The sequence below is a fragment of the Pezoporus wallicus genome, unplaced genomic scaffold (assembly GCF_028554395.1).
Source record: "Pezoporus wallicus isolate ANWC-B61680 ecotype Strahan unplaced genomic scaffold, APGP_CSIRO_Pwel_v1 contig_9123, whole genome shotgun sequence".
In the NCBI taxonomy this organism is placed as follows: Eukaryota; Metazoa; Chordata; class Aves; order Psittaciformes; family Psittacidae; genus Pezoporus; species Pezoporus wallicus.
Genome location: NW_026641571.1, coordinates 254,754 through 273,167, shown reverse-complemented (window position 1 = coordinate 273,167; position 18,414 = coordinate 254,754). Strand labels below are relative to the sequence as shown.

The following is an 18,414-nucleotide window of genomic DNA, read 5'->3' as shown; positions in this document are numbered from 1 at the left end:
ACAGTGGATTCCAGAACGATGTCTGGTTTCCAACTCTTAATACCTGCCCATCTCGCTTTGTAAATGCCATAACAGGATCTAACCCAGCTGTGAAATTGGGCAAAGCAGCGTTATTTCTTCTGGCCAAAAGGACAATTACAGGAGATACCTGCAGGCTTAATTAACAAAATATGTGCTAGCTCAGTCTTTACAAGCATGTGGAATACCTTATAGACAATAGCAAATCTACAGGATCATGAGCATGATAGTGTTTGGGGAACTGAGTTGGTCTTGACTACCCATGACCAGTGTCATTGCCCTTTCAGAGACCTGCAGCACTCTTTTTGTGTCTGAAAATCAAGTGATGACCATTATGCCATTACATTATTAGTGCCTCCTCCCAGAGATAGCACTTTGCTCTTGCATTGAATAGTGCTAATGCAAATAGCATCGTTCACTTGTGCTAGGCTTTGTTTAAACGTTGATTGGAACATTCCACCTCTTTAGCTCACCAGGTGCTCCCAGATGTATCACGTCTCCTGTCATTCCAGTCTGGAAATACCAACAGCTATGGAGAGATCATGACATCAGCATGTTACACTCTGAGGAACCTCATCATGTCCAACCCACACCTGGGGAAGTCTTACTTGACAAGCAACATGCTAAATAATGTAGTAAGCCTGTGCCGAAATGGGTGAGTTTGGGGCAGAAGGCATGGAGAGGGTCATGAGAAGACATTTTTGAGTCCATACGCTCTGTGCACAGCCAGATTAACCCCAGAGCGTTTCCAACACCCTTCAGAGCCTTAGCAAAGTATTATTCTTACTCTGTGGTCATAGATTAAGAGCCAAAGAAAACTCAAGCATGTTGGTACACAGAAATCCTCAATGCTAGTTTCTTGGAAACAGGCATGAGCCATCCAGGGTGAGATTTGTAAAGGGACCTCAAGAGATTTGCTGCTTGTTTTAAGAAATTCTACAAAGAACTGAAGCACCAACATCTTAAGGCCTTTTCAAACTTCCAGCCCTCGGAACAGAGGATGTCAGTACATGGCCTGAGTCCCTGGCATCCTGGCTTCCCACTCAGATCTTCCTGCAAACCCTACTATGAAGGTCAGGGCTGAGACTGAAGCACTGTGGGGTTGTGCTTAGCTTCAGTGTTCACATTTGTTCACCTTAGCACTTTTTCTGTTGCAAAGTCCATCTCAAGTGGCAAAGATGCAGCTGTGATGATACATAAGTACCTCCAGTGGGCCACACACATGTATTTTGCAACAACTGGTTTGAGTTTTGATGGTAGTAAATCCATCCTGCTTGCTGTTCACACTCCTGCAGCCCTGTGCAAAAGCTTGTCAACCCTTGCCAAGCTCTGTGCTCATTTCTGGCCAAACTAGTGTTAAACTTACATGAGCTTTGACCATGTGTTCTGCTTCCTAGACTTTCATCTCTCCTACCATCTGCCTTTGTTTTAAAATACCTTCTACATATAACCTATGGTTTTCTGTTGTGAAAAGATGTTTGCATGCCTTCTCCATCAACCACTTGCAATCTACCACTTGTTTCGTGGCAGGGTGAGATTCTCAGCCATTAAAAGTGGCCTCTATGTTTAGTTTGGACCTCAGCCAGTGAACATCGGTCAGTTTGCTGCTTTTATATGTTTCCACTCTCCAACAAGCCCAAGTAACATGAAACCCAGCCCTCTCCGATGTCTTCATTGTTTTCAATGATATTTACTTCTGCTTAAAGCCCCACTTTGGATCCCTCAGACCAGTCGTCAGCTAATTTACTACTTCAGCAAAGCGTTGCACAACTGGGGTTGTGCTTACCTTAATTGTCTTGACTGCTTTGTGTGATGAGCTTTGTTTGCAGTGACTCACTAAACTACGAGGAGTTACTAAACTCTGGAGATGTTCTCAGTGTGTTCCTCCTGTCTGTATCACAGATTCCTTCTGAGAAACTCCCCAGTTCTCGCAATGTCCCAAGCTCAAATTGTTCCTGTTGCCCCATTGCTCGTTTCTGTCCCCAAAGTCTTTGCTGCTGTTAAATTCTTATGGAGAAATGACAACAATTTACACCCAGGACTAATCTTACTTATTCAAGCCATATGATTTCAGACTGTTCCCACAGATCAGATGTGAAAGAGATCTCCCCACCAGTGAATTGGACACTTGGTAGTTCACAAGTTACTTCACTTCTCCCACTTTCCTGTGTAACCTGTGAAGATAATGAAGAAACTTTATGGTGGGGTTTGTGCAATCCTGCACCAGAAACAGCCTCACCCAGTCCCTGGTGATAATAACTAGATCCAACACTTTTACTGGGGGCTCTTGCCTAAGTTGGATGCAGACCCCATGTTCCTCATACCAACAATGAATGTGGCAAGTCAACACTATCAACCTCCTCCTTCGCAGCACCACTGCCAGCAGAAACAGAGAACCAAGGAGGTCTCAGTGGTGACCAAATCACCATGGAGAACACCACCATGTTACACCTTGTTAGTATTTTACAGAGTTTTTTCTAATACTCTGCCTCAATTTACCCATGAACACACTTCCCTCACCTTCCAGCACTGGTGGTGGCTTATCTGCATAATGCACGTTTCCTCTTGTTGCATTTGAAGCTGTAAATCATCAGTTTAAGATGCTCAGACAGTTTTGTATTCATAATATAGAAAGAGCTTCCATGTTACCTAACAAGCAAGTTACGGAGCTTTCCCCTTCTTGTGTTCTTCTCAAATGCCAACCATCCCTCCTCCAAGCTGAAGTTTCTTTTTCCTGATGCTTCTTGTAGCTGTATTCTGAGTGAAAGTCACAAAGGGTTCAGTAGTTTTATCTGATAGCTGTGGTTTCTTCTCCTTCCTGGAGATCCCAATTAAATAATTGTCTCCCTCCTGCACATATCCACGTTGATGACATTGCCTCCATAGTGAAGATGGGGTTTGCTTGCTCTTTGCTACTTTAAATCCAAAAATTAAGCCAAAATATTGCATATTAGCTGCTTTTTTTTTTGGTTGGTGATTCTGAAAATCAAGCTGCTGTTACTGATTTTAGTGGGACGTCTGATGGCTTTTTCATCCTTTTTCTCCAACTAAGCTGAAAAATATTCTTCTTCAGCTCATTTTCAAGCAACATTATTCCACTAATAAAATCACATCTTTTTCTCAATAATTCTACTGGCTCCACTAAAAGCTCTTCTCCAAAAGCTCTTCCTGTGCTTTAGAGCATCAGATTTGAAGTTCATCTCACAGCCCCTTTATCACTTACTTGTTTTAGTTTCTCTTTGTTCATTCACTTTTCACATCTTTTCTATTGTGCAATTTAATGTTGCAGCTTAATTCTACCATAGTATTTTACCAAAATTTTCACATTTCAAGAACTCAAGTTCTTGAGAACAGAGTTCTTCTCATCCACAGACTTCCTATTTCCCATTTCTTCCAAGGATTGCACCTTGATAATCAATTTTGTAAACCTAGGACATCCTGAAAAAATCCTTCTTCAAGGAATTTCTTGGCATGTCCAATTTCATGATGAGCACCATCAGTCCCATTTCTTATAGTCTGATGAGGATTATTTTGAGGACACAATGTTTTGTGAAGCTGCAACATACAGGGAGGGTCCTGATTTTGGCCTCGTAGCTCTCCTGGCTGACGCAGGCTGGGACTGGTGCACTGAGCCCAAATCAGGAGTCTCCCACAGACAGGACGAGGTCCAGGAGATGAGGAGCAGTGATTGGAACCAGCGAGGAGGTTCATATCTGGGTTGTTGTATGAAATGTTCTAAAATCATAAAAGGTGCTGCTATGACTCACGGTTTCGGAGCTGTTACGCGAGCAATTATCTATTAACTTGTGCTGAGTAAGGACTTACGGTTGCAGGAGTTGTTGTTACAAATGTTCCCATCTCCTTCATTCTCACCAGGCAGCAATGGAGCCCATTCCTCTGCTGCTGTCCCAAAGGGTTCACCCAAACTGACCCTACAGACTCCAGGGAAGGGTTGGCACCATTTCCCTTCTCTTTCACTCTCCCAACTTTCACACCCCTGAAACACTCCTTCAGCTCAGTTTAATGTTCAATTTTCCACTCAAATCCTCCCCTTATTCATTTCTCCTGTTCTGGTCCCAGAGATTGTTGCCGGGTAATGTTGCTGTGAGAGGAAGGAAGGTTTTACTGACAGCCTCCATCAAGTCTAGCCAGCCTCCCAGCCGGAGATGGCCTTATTTGAAGGCTGTCAGTAACGCATGTGGGTTGCTGCTCTGTGGCCTGCCAGAATTCACCAGGGTTGCTTTCATCTTCCCAGCTCCTGTCCAAAAGCGGCCGAAGCTGCTCGCCTCCTCCTGACAGATCTTTGGTCAAACAGGGAGCTCCAGAGCGTGCTCAAGCAGGTAAGGAGAATGCTTCTGCTTCTCGGCCGACAAGAACAACCCAGGTCTTGACTCGCTGCAGTCAAAGGCCATGATTCAGCAGCGAGCCTGGGCAGTGGCTGGAGGAGCCCAGGGCGCTGGGAGGACCACGGTGCTCTCGGCACATGGGAACCCACCTCAGATCTGAACAAGAGGCAGCAAATCACAACCGCCGCTGCTGGGACTGACATTAGGGACCAAGTGGACAGTGGTGTGTTGTGTTGGGTGGCTTGTACCCTGAGGATAATGCTAGTTTAGGTGGGCTCTTCCATGAAAGAGCCACCTCAGAGTCATAGAATCATGAAATAGTTTGGGTTGGAAAGGACCTTAAGATCATTTAGTTCCAACCCCCTGCCATGGGCAGGGACACCTCACACTAAACCATCTCACCCAAGGCTCTGTCCAACCTGGCCTTGAACACCGCCAGGGATGGAGCATTCACAGCTTCCCTGGGCAACCCATTCCAGTGCCTCAGCACCCTCACAGGAAAAAACTTCTTCCTTAGATCCAGTCTAAACTTCCCCTGTTTCAGTTTGAACCTGTTACCTCTTGTCCTATCACTACAGTCCCTAATGAAGAGTCCCTCCCCAGCATCCTTGTAGGTCCCCTCCAGATACTGGAAGCTGCTCTGAGGTCTCCACACAGCTTCTCTTCTCCAGGCTGAACAGCCCCAACTTTCTCAGCCTGTCTCCACACAGGAGGTGCTCCAGCCCCTGCTCATCCTCGTGGCCTCCTCTGGGCTTGTTCCAACAGTTCCATGTCCCTTATATGTTGAGGACACCTTGCTCCTGGCCCCAATGCTGTTGTGTGTGCACAGCATTGCTTTGTGCTGAGAACAGACCTGGACGTTTTGCTCTAGCCTGGGAGACTCCCTTCGCTGCAGCCCGTTGTGTAGGATCAGCATGTCCAAACAGATCCCTGGCAAGGTTCCTCCTCCTTTTCCCCCCGTTTTCTTCTGTGTTCATAACCCTACCCTGTGGTTACATCACCCCTACACTCAGGGTAATCTTTTCAACCAAGAAGAGGAGTATTTAGGGTTTGTTTTGCTCCCTGCAACAGAAACTGCGGAAGCGCAGAGCCAGACGGGGCCATGAGCCAGCTCCCAGCTCACCGTGGCTGTCTTTGAACAAGTTGGGTTTTTCCAACTCCACAGCAGCAGCACCTGCAGAGAGTAAAGGGCCAAATTAAAGAGAAGGAGCAGCATCCACAAAGGGGAGCACCCTGGGGGCAGGAAGGTAGAGAGCACCTAAGTATGATTCTCATATTAACGGTTAGGGACTTTCTTCATAGGAGCTTGGGTAGCTTTGCGCAGGGCTGTGCTCAGGAGCCTGTGCCAACTCAATTTAATGTGACTGAGTCACTCTTGTGCTCACACAGATGTTCATTGCATAGGTATACATCAGATGAGAAGGATGGGAGTATGCAAGGATAAATCATGCATAAATCTTTGCCATTTTTCCAGGATGAGGAATAAGATGAAATAATGTTCAGTGAATGATTAAATAAAGGTTTCCTCCAGTAAAGCTGGAGAAGTCTGACTGTTGAAGGGCAGAAAGCAGCACGAGGAAGATGAAGTCATAGAATCATACAATAGTTTGGACTGGGAGGGATCTTAGAGCTCATCCAGTTCCAATCTTCTGCCACAGGCAGGGACATCTTCTTCTAGTTCAGGTTGCTCCAAGCCTCATCCAACCTGACCCTCTCAGAGACTTTGAAGAAGCCTCTTTGGGGAAAAGTTAGAATTAAGAAAGTCCATCAATAATGATGTGTTAAGGGCACACAGAGGGAGGGCAGAGGCTGTCCTGAAGCTGTCTGAGAACGAAACACACTCTTTAAGTGAAGGACAGCTGTTGAAGTGGGGCAGAAGGCTCACACAGCGATTGACAGCTACCAGTTTTGAAACTGATATGTACTCACTGCACTTCACCTACTTCATACATATATATATAGTTCCTATTTATCTGCTTTTTCAGCAAGGATTTGATAAGAACATGATGGGATCTTTAGCTGGAACAACCTTCAGGACCCTCTCATCCAGGTTTTAGGAGCCCCTCCACGCACCTTTAGGCTGCAGGTGAGAACAGGGCCCTCGTGCATGAGGAAGGGGTGGTTTGGGGTAAGGCACTAACTGATTAATTGTATTTTGCCAGATCCTCTCAGGTGGGGCTTTTCACAGGTCTCTTTCATTCCTGAATTTTGAGGAATGTTCTCCAGTGTCAGTAACATGCAATTAATTCCCTCACATGCGATGACATTAACCATCCCTTAGGGATTTTTTGGGCACACAATAATCCACCTGTAAACCTCAGGTCAAAATCTGCAGCTGCATGCTGTCATCCCAAAAATCCCAATAGAGAAACCAGGTTAGAGAAATCGGGGGCAGAATTTACACGGCACCATTATGGTTTTTCATTCATTGTGAACTGAGGATTTGATCTGTAAAGCATCTTTATCCATAATTCCCACTGAAGGGAAAAGCTTTAATCATTTCTCAAATATCAGATGTCTCTATGAGGAGGACTGAGATTACCCAGAAAGAATGGGTTTGCTCTTTGCAAACCAAACAAAATATGTGAGAAAATGGTGCAAAAGACCATTCCTTTCCTCTGCCCAGGTATATGGATTTCACTTCTTGCTCTGTTGGGATGTTTCCACTGAGACTCATAGAAGCATGGAAGTCTAGGGTGAAAAGCTATGGGCAATACAGAAACTGGGTACAGGCTAAGAAATGAGATTGAAAGTCGGGTTTGAATGTAATGAAAAGATCTCTTGAATGCTTTAATTATCTGGAGTTTTGTTTTTCGTTTGTTTTTTTTTATTCCATTTCAGAATTTGGAATTGGTTCATGTCCAGGAAGACAACCCTTCCACAATTACTTAGGATGTTAAAGGTGTAGAGTGTTACTGAGTTTAACTCAACTGTAAAGCAAACTAAACATATGGATTTCATGTGGATGATACTAATATTTTTAAGCATTTTCTTCTTTTTAGGGGGGAGAAGGGACTTTTATTGAGGTTATACTTTCTTGATGTCAATAATTATGGTTTTGTTTTTGCAAAGAGTGTGTCTGTGTAACTATGTGCATGTTGCTGTGTATGTGTGCATGCAGGCAACATACATGCGCACACGTGGCGAGTAGGATCTTCCTACAGGCTTAGTCCCCTGTCTTCCACTGAAAGTCAGTGTGAGTTGTGCAGTTTAACCCCCTTGGAGAGTTTTGTCCAATGCCACCCAACCCATGCACCAAATACTGCCACACTACAGACTTGTCACAACTTATTTTTACCCACAAGTATAAAAATCGCCGATTTTAGGTCAAGTTCCCCCATTGCATATGGCCGTTATCAACAGATACACACGATACTCTTCTTTACAAAGGCTGGTTATTCCTAACATTTATGAACACGGGCTTCTTTTCCACTTATGATTTTTTTCTCCAATGAGCTCTTATAGTTATTAGCATTTTCTTTCCTGTTACGTGAACTCTTTGTCTCAAGAAGTGAACTGACGTCTGCAAAGTCTTTCCCGGGTCTCAGTAACCCTTCTCTGAAGCTACATGTGAGGGGACAATTACAACACATCTCCAAAGCATGAACACTACTGGCTCCCAAACCATTCTGAGCACCGGAACAACTCAGTCTCATGATTGTACCTGGACAAACGTGGCATTGGAGAAGTTGAACTGGAGACAGGCAAAGTGGTTTTCCCCTGGGAGCATTGACTGCCACACAAGAATGAGAGAAATGAGGGGGTATTGATATGCAAAGGAATGTAAGCACTTGTGTGAATTCAAATTCGGAAATATTTTAATTCTTGGGATGCTTAATTACATGAATCACGCTGTGATGCTAAAGCTGTGATAGGCAATTGCTGAGCTTATCTTAGGCCAACCCACTTCTTACGGCAGGAACTGTGTGATGAAAGAAGCTGATCTTCCCCTGTCCAGAAGAAAAATATCCTCTACCTGTTCCCGGAGGGGATGGAGCTCAGATCCACAGGGAAAGGACCAGCTGAAGATACATTTGCTGGCTCTCCCCCACCCACAGTTATTGCTTCTTCAAACAGTGCAGGGGTACAGGACCCTGTTTTGCAAATATCAGGGTGCAGGAGGTGCTTGGGAAGGATGAATTGTGAGCCTGGAAAGGGAAAAACAGTCCCATTTCTTGCAAGTGTCAGACTCCTAAACTGGTGAGAAACAGCATGTCCCATTCCTTCACAGAAATGGGGTGATTCGTGCCCGCTAAAGAACCGTCCATGAAGTTCAGATTTGATCTGACACAGCTCTAGAGCTAAGAAACGTGGTAGCACTTGTTCGTCCCCCCTTTAGACCATAGGGAGCACGTGTCCACAGAGGGAGATCATTTCCCAGCTGGTTTTTTCTTCTCTTGGACTACAAAGAGTGGCTTAATCTTGTGCGCTTCAATGAGAAGCAACTCTTTGCTTGCCTTCACCCACATTCAGTCGAGAGCTTTCTGCACCGCGCTCCCAGCCAAATGAGAGGAAAAAAAGCACCTTTGAAGTGGGAGCTAGAACCAGGAGAATCCGGTAGGACAGTTTCAGGAGCATTTAAAGAGCAGCAAAGGAGCCCCAGCCCGTGGGCATGCCCTTGCCATATCTGCCAGCTCTTCCCTAGTTGGATGCATATTCTCAGTTCAAAATGGTTTTGGCAGGACCCAACACTGTGGATATCCAAAACAATGGCAGTATCCACAGGCAGGATTACTACAGTTTTGGTGAAAAAGCATGTTGCATGCCATTTTGCATTCAGATGTGTTCCTGTAATTACACGTTCAGCAGGAGTCCTGGGAGCTAATGTTTTTCTCCGTAAAATTAATTGGGGAAACCTAACTGCAAAACGTAATGATGGAATATTGAGGAAATTCATTCTAATTGGCTGTTATTTAGGCTTTATTTTAAAGCGCTGCCACTGCTTTCATCAGTAATGCAGTTTGTTGAATCACTTTATAAGGCGCAAAGAGCCGTGGCTGGATGATCATCATCTCACAATTAAATTTACAAGGACTAGAGATTTCATTAGTATTAGACTCCAAGAGACAGATGCATCATTTTATGAACACAGCAAAGTTGTTTTTCCAAAGCTAATAAAATGATAAAAATAAAGGTCTGTCTCCATCCTCAGAGATGTTCAAAACATGACTGGGCACAACCCTAAGCAATCTCATCTGGCTTTGACGTTATCCCTGCTTGGAGCTGGGCACACCAGAGAGGTTCTTTCCAATCTCATTTGGGTTTTATGATGCTGTATGTTACTGCTTTCATACCTCAGAATATAGCTAACTCGTGAGAGCAGTGGGCTGTGTGAACTGGAACCGCTCTGCCAGCCCAGGGCTATTTTGCAGCTATTACTTCCCAGGAAATTCCTGATGCTCAACTCTGTTTTCCTCTCAGTCGCTGGACTACAAACTCCACTCAAGTCAGTGAAGTGACACTGATGCCAAATTATGAGAAGAGAAAGGAAAATCAGACTTATTGGAGTAAGTGGTGTTGCTCATAACCAGCACTTTTGGGAGCTCAGTGAGGTTCCCTCCTGCACAGCCAGATGCTGTTCTCACCTCCAGTCCAGTTTTTATTCTCTCATTCTAGGGAGGTGTTCTTAAAGGCATGTTTTAATCTGCGATACCCTCTTTGATGAGCTGGTTTCCTGTTTCTTGCTTCTTTAAGAACCAAAGTAGGGTGTACCCCCCAATGACAGGGACAAGGGCAGGTCCTCAGCATGTAGCACATGCCCTGGGTCACAGTGCTGGAGAATGACTGAGGAGGGAAGGGCCATAGCTAGCAGCACCTTTAGCTCTGCCGGCAGCAGAAACCAAAGTGGTTGGGGCCTGATTTGTGCGCAGGACACACAACCATGTAAATAAATACCACACTTGTTTGTCCTGGGCTTAGCAGAGCTTTTTGGTCTAATTTTCTCATGAATGCTTTGTTTTGTTTTGTGTATGTACAATCCAACCCACCCCAGCATTTCAGAAGCCTCATGGACGAGTAGAAGGCAGTAGGCAGTTTTATTCCTCTCTGACCACACACTAGTTTGAGACCAACTTAGCCTACCAGTCCATAGCTATACAGTGTATTCTGTAAGATACAGGTATGTGAGAATAATGTATCAGAGTTTTGTTTTGGCTGTACTGTATGTATTTGCTTCATTGGAAAAGCTGAAATCAATAAAAATTGCTGGAATTTCTTCAAGCTTCCCAGTTTGACTGGTTTTATTTTGTTTGTCTTGCCAGTGTTAGGGAGGAATAAAGCATCTGTATGAAGGTTTGTAAAAGCCTGTTAGCCTCCAGCAGTGATCAGACTGGGCTGCTCTGTCTTATGCCAGTCTGAGTAATGAAGCTTTAAATCCCATTTCCTCCATATATGTGAAGATGCTTTTACTGTTTATGGCTTATTCTTCTGATTTCAGCTAGCTGTTCCTTTTTGGCACATTCAGGATGGTTTATGCTGAGCCTGGCAAAGGTTATGATGTCTTTCCTGTTTTTGTCTTCAGCTTTTTGAAAGACACCTTCTGATAACCTCCTTCTGCTGCTGCTTAACCAGGCCAGCTCCCTTCTGCCCTTCCTCCAGGATTCCTTATTGGTTGGGGATGCTGGGATTGTGTTTCAGTATGATAAGCACAGTCCACATTGCCTGTAAAGTGTAATTCTCCCTTTCTTTTTCCCATAACAAGCACTATCCTGTGAGTCCCCCTTTTGGAAGATGAGCACTGGATATTTAGGCTTTTGCTGATCCAGATGTTGATGTTATGGGGCAGCTCTATAAATGTAAGGTTTGAGGCCAGACTTTTCATGCTAATCAGGACCACATTAATGCTGCATCTGCTCTGGGGCCTGCCCAGCCTGCTCCATGAAATTGCCATCAGCAGCATCTAAGAATTTGGTCTCTGCATCACATCCCGCAGTAACGTAAGCCCAGCCTACATGGGGATGGCAGGATGTGCAGGATGCACTGAAGGCTTTGTGCTTCCCATACTGGGGAGCACTGCAGCATGTAAGTGCCGGCTTTTACAAAAGAAACAAGGAAGCAGCATCCTCTTGATCTCCTTCATAAGAAAGCTCTTCAAAGCAGAAACGTGGCAAAGGGGAAGGTGATTTCAGTGTTTAGGTTTACTCAAGGCAAGGCTGAGGACTAATTCTTACCACTGACAAGTATCTTAGGTTGTGAATCCTCTTCATATCAGACAGGCTTGGCACAGCCTGTGCATCCATGCATGGAAAAAGGGACAGGCATCACCCTACGCCATGCTGCTCAGAGCTCGTTTCCAGGAGCTCTTCTGAGGTCCTTGAAAGGTGGGCAAGCACTAAAGGGTTCAGCACAAAGGCAAAGCACCCAAACCCCGACGTCGGAGCCAGGTTTGCAGCAGCACTTCAAAACCAAAACTGCGTTGGCAACTGGGAGCATTCCTTACCTAAGCTGCTTCTAAGCCACAGTGCAGCAGGCATACCTGCAAGTGGTTTTCAATGTAACAGCTAAGCATTTGTCTTACAAAAGTCCATTAAGGAGCAGTGTATCCAGAACCCCTTGGGAGGGTTAAATATCGATATCGCATGCATAGTAGAGATGTCCATCCCACAGCTTCTTCAGGCACAAATCACATCTGAGAAAGGTCCTATAAATTACAGGCTAGAAGAGCAAGTTCAGCATAATGCAGACTGCCTAAAACTAATACAGGTGAGTCCTACCTCCATATTCTTGAGTGGGCTCTCTGGACACTGAAGAAGGGCAGGATATGTCAGCATAGCTCTCGGTACATGTCTCCAATTTGGAAATCAAGAATTGCTCAGCAATGGAACTGATATAGGACTATGTGCTTGGGTCTCTATCCATTTGCAGCATGTAAAATGAATACCAAGAAACGAGGATGTCTTTTTCTTTTGGGATCTGTATCCTCTGTATGAACGCATAAGAAAAGCCCATTTTTGGACAGGACAGTCAGTAGACACACACAAAGACCACAGGGCAGTTTGCAAGAAAAAGGCCCATTTTAGGTCCATGGGATACCTTCCCACACATCCCAGGAATACCCAACGTTCCCAAGCCATACCCCAGAGGATCACCACTTCCCAGCCAAGAGCAGTTCCCAATTCCACAGCACAGCCACCACACTGCACCGTGCAGGGCATCCCTAGGGAGCACCAAGCCCAACCCACACACCGCAACAGCACCAACGACCCCACGGTACCAACACCTCCTGCTGGGACACCCCCAACAAAGCTCCTCTATCTCGGTTTCCCACATCCTGGGTGAGATCACCCCAAGCAGATGCTGTGGCATCCTGGCCCCACGGCACGCTGCCGAAGGACACGTGGCAGCCCATACCAGAAAGCCCTGCCCCATGAAAGCAAGGCGTATGCAGAAGAGGTTGAGCATATGCATAGCACCCACAGCCCAAAGCCCCCACAGCGCTCGTGCACCCACACCCCAGGGCATCTCCACCACAGGAGCCGGGGGCCTGGGTCAGGAGCAAGCACAGGCAGTGACTCATTCCCTACTCACCTTCCCTGTAACGTGCATGACTTTGTGCTCCTCTGCCTAGAACCCTCATTTGTATCTTTCCCACAGTTATGTGTCCCTGCTGATTTAATCTTGCCAAGCACAGACACTGTTACCTATCCAAGGTTGTACTCGGCCCCTTCCTTGCTGCTTCCTAAGCTTGCCTTTCTCTTGGAGAAGCCTTCTGATGGATTCCTGTGAGGCATCCCCAACACAGGGCCATGTCCACTTTGTCTAACAACAGGAGGTCTCTCCTTTGCACTGCTTGGATGCAGGAAAACATTGAGCCTTCACTGCATACTCTTCTCCATCAGGGTGGGTGAAGTGGTGACATCCAGAGCAACACTTCCTGGGTTAAGGAAACTCTGTGCAGTTTGTCAGGATGTGAGATGCTGACCTCATCATACTGGATGCCTTCGAGTACTGAAGGGGCCTATAGGGATGCTGGGGATGGACTCTTCATTAGGGACTGCAGTGACAGGACAAGGGGTAACGGGTTCAAACTTAAACAGGGGAAGTTTAGATTGGATCTAAGGAGGAAGTTCTTTACTGTGAGGGTGCTGAGGCACTGGAATGGGTTGCCCAGGGAGGTTGTGAATGCTCCATCCCTGGCAGTGTTCAAGGCCAGGTTGGACAGAGCCTTGGGTGCCATGGTTTAGTGTGAGGTGTCCCTGCCTATGACAGGGGGGCTGGAACTGGATGATCTTAAGGTCCTTTCCAACCCAAACCATTCTGTGATTCTATGCTCACACTGAGCATCCTTCATCTGTCTGAGCCCGAGCGATGCTTCTCCAGCTCTGCCTCCCATTACAGCCCTCTGCAACTTGTTAACCTCACGCAGGAAAGGCTTTGACAAGAGGGTAATTACCTTCCTACCACCACCCTCCTGTGCACTCATTCTGTGCTGACATGACCAGCTGTGAGCACTGCTCAGCACTGTCGTACCCACCCACAGAGCCTGCAGGAGACCCTCCTGAGCCTGGTTTCTCTCTTGACCTTCTGCGTTTCCGCAGATGAGGAGCAAAGCAGCTGCAATCCCCCCAGCTTCTCAGCAGTGAATGCCCCCTCCCTGCCTGGCGTGCCCGGCTTCCCAAGGCAGTGCAGTGGGAAAAGCAGCAGGGAGACCTTTCCAGAAGTGATAAAGCTGTTGGTTCCTGGCACTGCAAAACCCAAATACTTTCCCAGAGAACCAGAGTTCCTCCCTCCTTTCCCTGGCACTTCTCGCCACAAAAAGCCTCATAATTGCACTGCGGGATCTTACCTAACAGATCTGAGCTCGGGCAATAACTGTAACTGCTTTTGGGTCCCGAGGCCAAGTTTCAATCTGAGAGATGACCCAGACTGGGTGCTGTACAATGAAGTATAGCAAGAGATTCGCTTTGTGCATCTTACTGCTTTCTTCCTTGTGTTTTCTATTCTTTCCCCAGGAAGCTTCTTTATCTCACAGTACAGGTAACTCCTGCTTCACCCAACAAGGATCTCTCCCGGCAGAACAGGAAAATCAGTCACATTGTCAGCAAGGCTGAAAGAAATGCTCAAAAAAAGGTAAAGGGAGAGACTGGAGATGATCTGAGCGTCTTTGTGTTCCACCCTGAGCTTCCTGCAGCATGGTTTACACACGATGAAAACTGATTGTTGTATCCCATCAGGGGATGAGAGGCAGCCATGGAGGGCGAAGGTGCTGGCTTAGCATCAGAGCAGCACCACTGGCAGGGTCACAGTGAGACTCTGGATTTCCCAGGCAGCAGCACATCTCCTAAATGGCTCCTGTCATTTTTGTCTGTGCAACGAGAAACTGGCTGTGCCTACCCCAGTTTATTGGTTTGATTTATTCAAGGGTAATGCAGAAGTGACACGGAAATGATTTCCTATAGGATGAAGGCGTTAAAGAGCCAGGAGAAAGGGGAGAAGGGGGAGATGGCTCAGGCAAGTGTTGATGCTGGTCAAAGCCATGAGTGCCTGGTACATGGAGCAGAGCCCGCACCCATTGCCATGCCCCTGGAGCCTCCTGGGTGATGCAGCAGCATCACTGCAGGGCTCAGCCACCGTGGGAAAGTCAGCGGAGCCACGGCACATCCCGGCTCAGGTGAGTCAGAGCCGCACCTTGCTCTGAGCAAGGAGGCAGCAGAGCCCCGAGAGGCACCCAAGAAAAGGCAGAGCACAAGAGGGTGCTTTGTACCCATGGGGGGCCTCGAAAACCCATCCCCACGCCTGGGCACTGGAGCTTCATCCCTGTAAAAACAGGGGTGAGGTCATGTGCTGGAGCGCGGCAGCCAGTGGGAGAAGGAGAATGGATGGAGGAGATTTTCCCAAGCATAGCAGGGAAAGGCTGACAGTGACTGGCAGGTCTCCAGCAGGCAAGAAAGGGAATGGGATGAGCAGTCCCCATTACTCATGGGCAGGTAGCTAACTGCTCAGCTTTGCCCTGGGAAGGGTCAAACAGAGCCCAGTGCTGGAAAAGCCATGGGAATATCTTCTCCATGACTCCTCTAAGCTCTGTCCCTGTCACAGCCCTCCTGCCATGGAGCACATCCCAGCGTGAACACGCTCTGCAATCCCCAGAAACCAAGGCTGGGGAGCTGGTCCACACATCTGGTGTTTAGCAGAGAGATGGAACCTTTTCATCTCCATTGTGAGTTGGAGGGACAGGAGTGATGGTGGGGGACACATGCGATGCCATGCAGCCCTATGGCTAAGAACAGCGATGCGAGTGTGTTCCGGCAGCAGCAGAGCTGAGGTGCCTTCCATAAGCTATCCAAAGGGAATGCAGCCTTCCTGGGAGTGGTTCAAGGGCAGCATCTCCATGGCCTCCAGTGCAAACCCAGACTGAGCACCCGCGTGGCACAACCTGAGGCCAAACCCTAAGGAGGAGCCAGGCCAAAACACTTGGTGTCTTCAGGTTTCATTTAGCAAGATGCTGCAGGGGCAATACCCACTTTTCACTGCATCTTTCTATCCTTACTTATGGATGTGCCACTGGACTGCTCCTCCTGCCCAGCATGACCAGGGCCATGAGGATCCCCTGCCCGGAGTGTTGCCACCACCCTGTCACCCTCCTTTGGGACCACAGAGAGCAGAGGAGCTTGGTACAAGCAGAGACACGAGGGTTGGCATCATGACAGTCTCTCTCTAGGGCTCCAGCCAGGGTGGGATGTGTATCTCCTCACCTTCTCCTTCAACACCTTAGGCCCATCTAGGAGTGAGTTTATGGCATTCACAGGTGCATATTTTGCACCTTGGGCATCTGTTCTGCTGTTGTTTGAGAGGGTCTCAGGCCATTAACACGTGGTTCCTGCTTCAGTGCTGAGCTGGCTTCACAGCACCCTGCAGGCACAGATCCTGGGGAGCTTGCTGTGCCTCTTCCTTCCCAGAAATCCTGGCACAGAACTCCTACATCACCTTAGGTGCTCTGAGATACCCCTGGGTACCTGCTGGCTGGGCTCAGGATGCACATCACTGATCAGGAATCTGCCTCCAGCAGGAAAGCTCGTGTCCCTGGGAGACAGCCCAAAATCTGAGCTTTCGTGTCTGAACCCAGATTCTTGCTTTCAGTATCCTGCCAAGGAACCAGGCTGTTGGCTGCAGACAGAGCTTGGCACCCACTAAAACCAAACTACCCATTTAGGGCCTTAAATTTCACTCGCCAGGAAAGGGCTGCCCAAAGCCAGTGGTGATTTTACATCATCCTCTGGCTCCAAGGTGCAAACCTGGAATGTTTTAGTGGGACCTGAGGATTTTCACAAAGGGTGAGCGAACGCAGAGCATCCGGATGCTCACATAGCTTTTAAAGTCATCTTGAGGGTCTCCAAGCATAATTTGCTCAGCACAAGTTTGCCAGCAGTGATAGTGGTGGTGCAACAAGGGGTACCCTATGCCAGGCTGCTGGCATTGAGGAAGGAAAGGCTCTACCATCGCCTCCCCTCTAGCTATGAGCAGCTACCATTTGCCAACACCTACCTCATCTGCACAGTTTTGCAGGGCTTGCAGGGCAGCTTCCTTGCTTTTATCTTATTTTTAAGCTGCCAAACACCAGCTCTCCACAAGCTGAGCTCAACAACCACATCTATAAAGTTTCCCTTACCACCCTGGCCTTCATTGCTTACTCCCTGTTAGCAGAAACCTCATAGGATCAACCCATCATCCACATGGCAGATTAAAACTGGACACTAAAGTCTAAGGTAGTTGCTCTGGGTTCCCTTCAAAGCTAGTGGAGAGAAATAGTGTGGTTCACCCCATCATCAGACAGGGATGGAACGAGGGGCAAATTAATGATTTGCTATTTCCACTGCTGATTCAGGAAGTCCAGATTGAGATAAGTGATGCTCAGACACTGGTAGGTGGCCTGAACCTCACCTCTTATCTTTCGTGAGCGCAAATACATAGAAACACCCACCCTAATGCTGTATTGCAAAGGGACAATCTTCCTCCTAGCATGTCAAACCCCAAACCCTCCCTCCTACCCTAACTCATCCTACCCCTGTGTACCCTGTCTCTATTCACAACCCACTTCTCTGGTGTAACCAGTCGAATAAAGCTTTACTAATCCTAAATCAGCCACATGAGCATACCCTAAATGCCACCTATGCTACCCAGCCTGCCACCTACACTTCCCAAAATGCTCTACCCCCCGGGATGAGATGGCAAACAGCACATTTCTTGTGTCTTTCTGAGGTGATCATCAACTTGGTTTCAGACCAACAAAGAGGGTGAAAACAGGCAGAAGCTTTGCAGTGCTGCTGCAAACCCCTGCTGCAACCCATTGTTAGAGATAAGTGATGGCCATCACCACTTCTCTAACAAACCCACCTCCTGGGGTCATGGAGCCAACCTGGACATCTTTTTCCTTGATTTGTAAGCAAAAGCCTGAAGAGAAAAGCTTGACATCCTCAGCACCACCCATGTGATGGAGGGCAAGGCACCTTTAATGGTTAGGATTAAGAGGACTTCACTGTAAATAGCTGGGCTCTCTGACTCATGTTCATAGCTTGGTTCATTTTGTTCATCCTTCTCAGTGAATTTCCTTTGTGATTTGTGCCTGCTTTCACTGTATATGGTTGGACACAAAGTAATGCAAAGAAAGGCTTGCGTGGCAAAAGAATGCTTCATCTGATTGGCCACCCTTGCCTTTTCTGGTAGTGCTCTGACCCCCCAAGTGAGGGCTGGAAATGGTGCCAGTAGCCTCCAAAGGCAACGCAAATGAGACATCTCATTCCCCAAACAGGGATATCATGAATCCATCCCTCGTGGCCAGCAACACAAGGAAACACCTCACTGACTTGCACAGAGGCGAGTGCTTGGTGGCTCAGCATGGGGAGATGGTACCAGGTGAAACCCGAAGGTAGGAAGTGAGTGCCAGGTGAAAGCAGTTGGGTATTTCATTTACATTTGTGTCATGGGAGATCTTCTCTCACGTGTGTGTGTTTGTGTGCAGGCACATGCACGTGCCTGAGGGATGAGGCTCATTGCTCAGCCTGGCCTTTTCCCACGGACTTAAGAGCCTGTGGTACTGTTGGAGCACATTCAGGTC

General features: G+C 47.2%; 1 protein-coding gene across 1 annotated transcript in view; it reads left to right on the top strand.

The window, feature by feature from the left end:
* Positions 1-10,165, top strand: part of PKP1 (plakophilin 1) — a 43,140-nt gene extending 32,975 nt beyond the window's left edge. The window contains exons 11-14 of the mRNA XM_057424455.1: positions 487-673; positions 4,274-4,358; positions 6,350-6,450; positions 7,206-10,165. Coding sequence (XP_057280438.1) covers positions 487-673; positions 4,274-4,358; positions 6,350-6,421 — 344 coding nt within the window. The 3' untranslated portion in view covers positions 6,422-6,450; positions 7,206-10,165. The remainder of the gene's footprint in view (positions 1-486; positions 674-4,273; positions 4,359-6,349; positions 6,451-7,205) is intronic.
* The last annotated feature ends 8,249 nt before the right edge of the window (positions 10,166-18,414 follow it).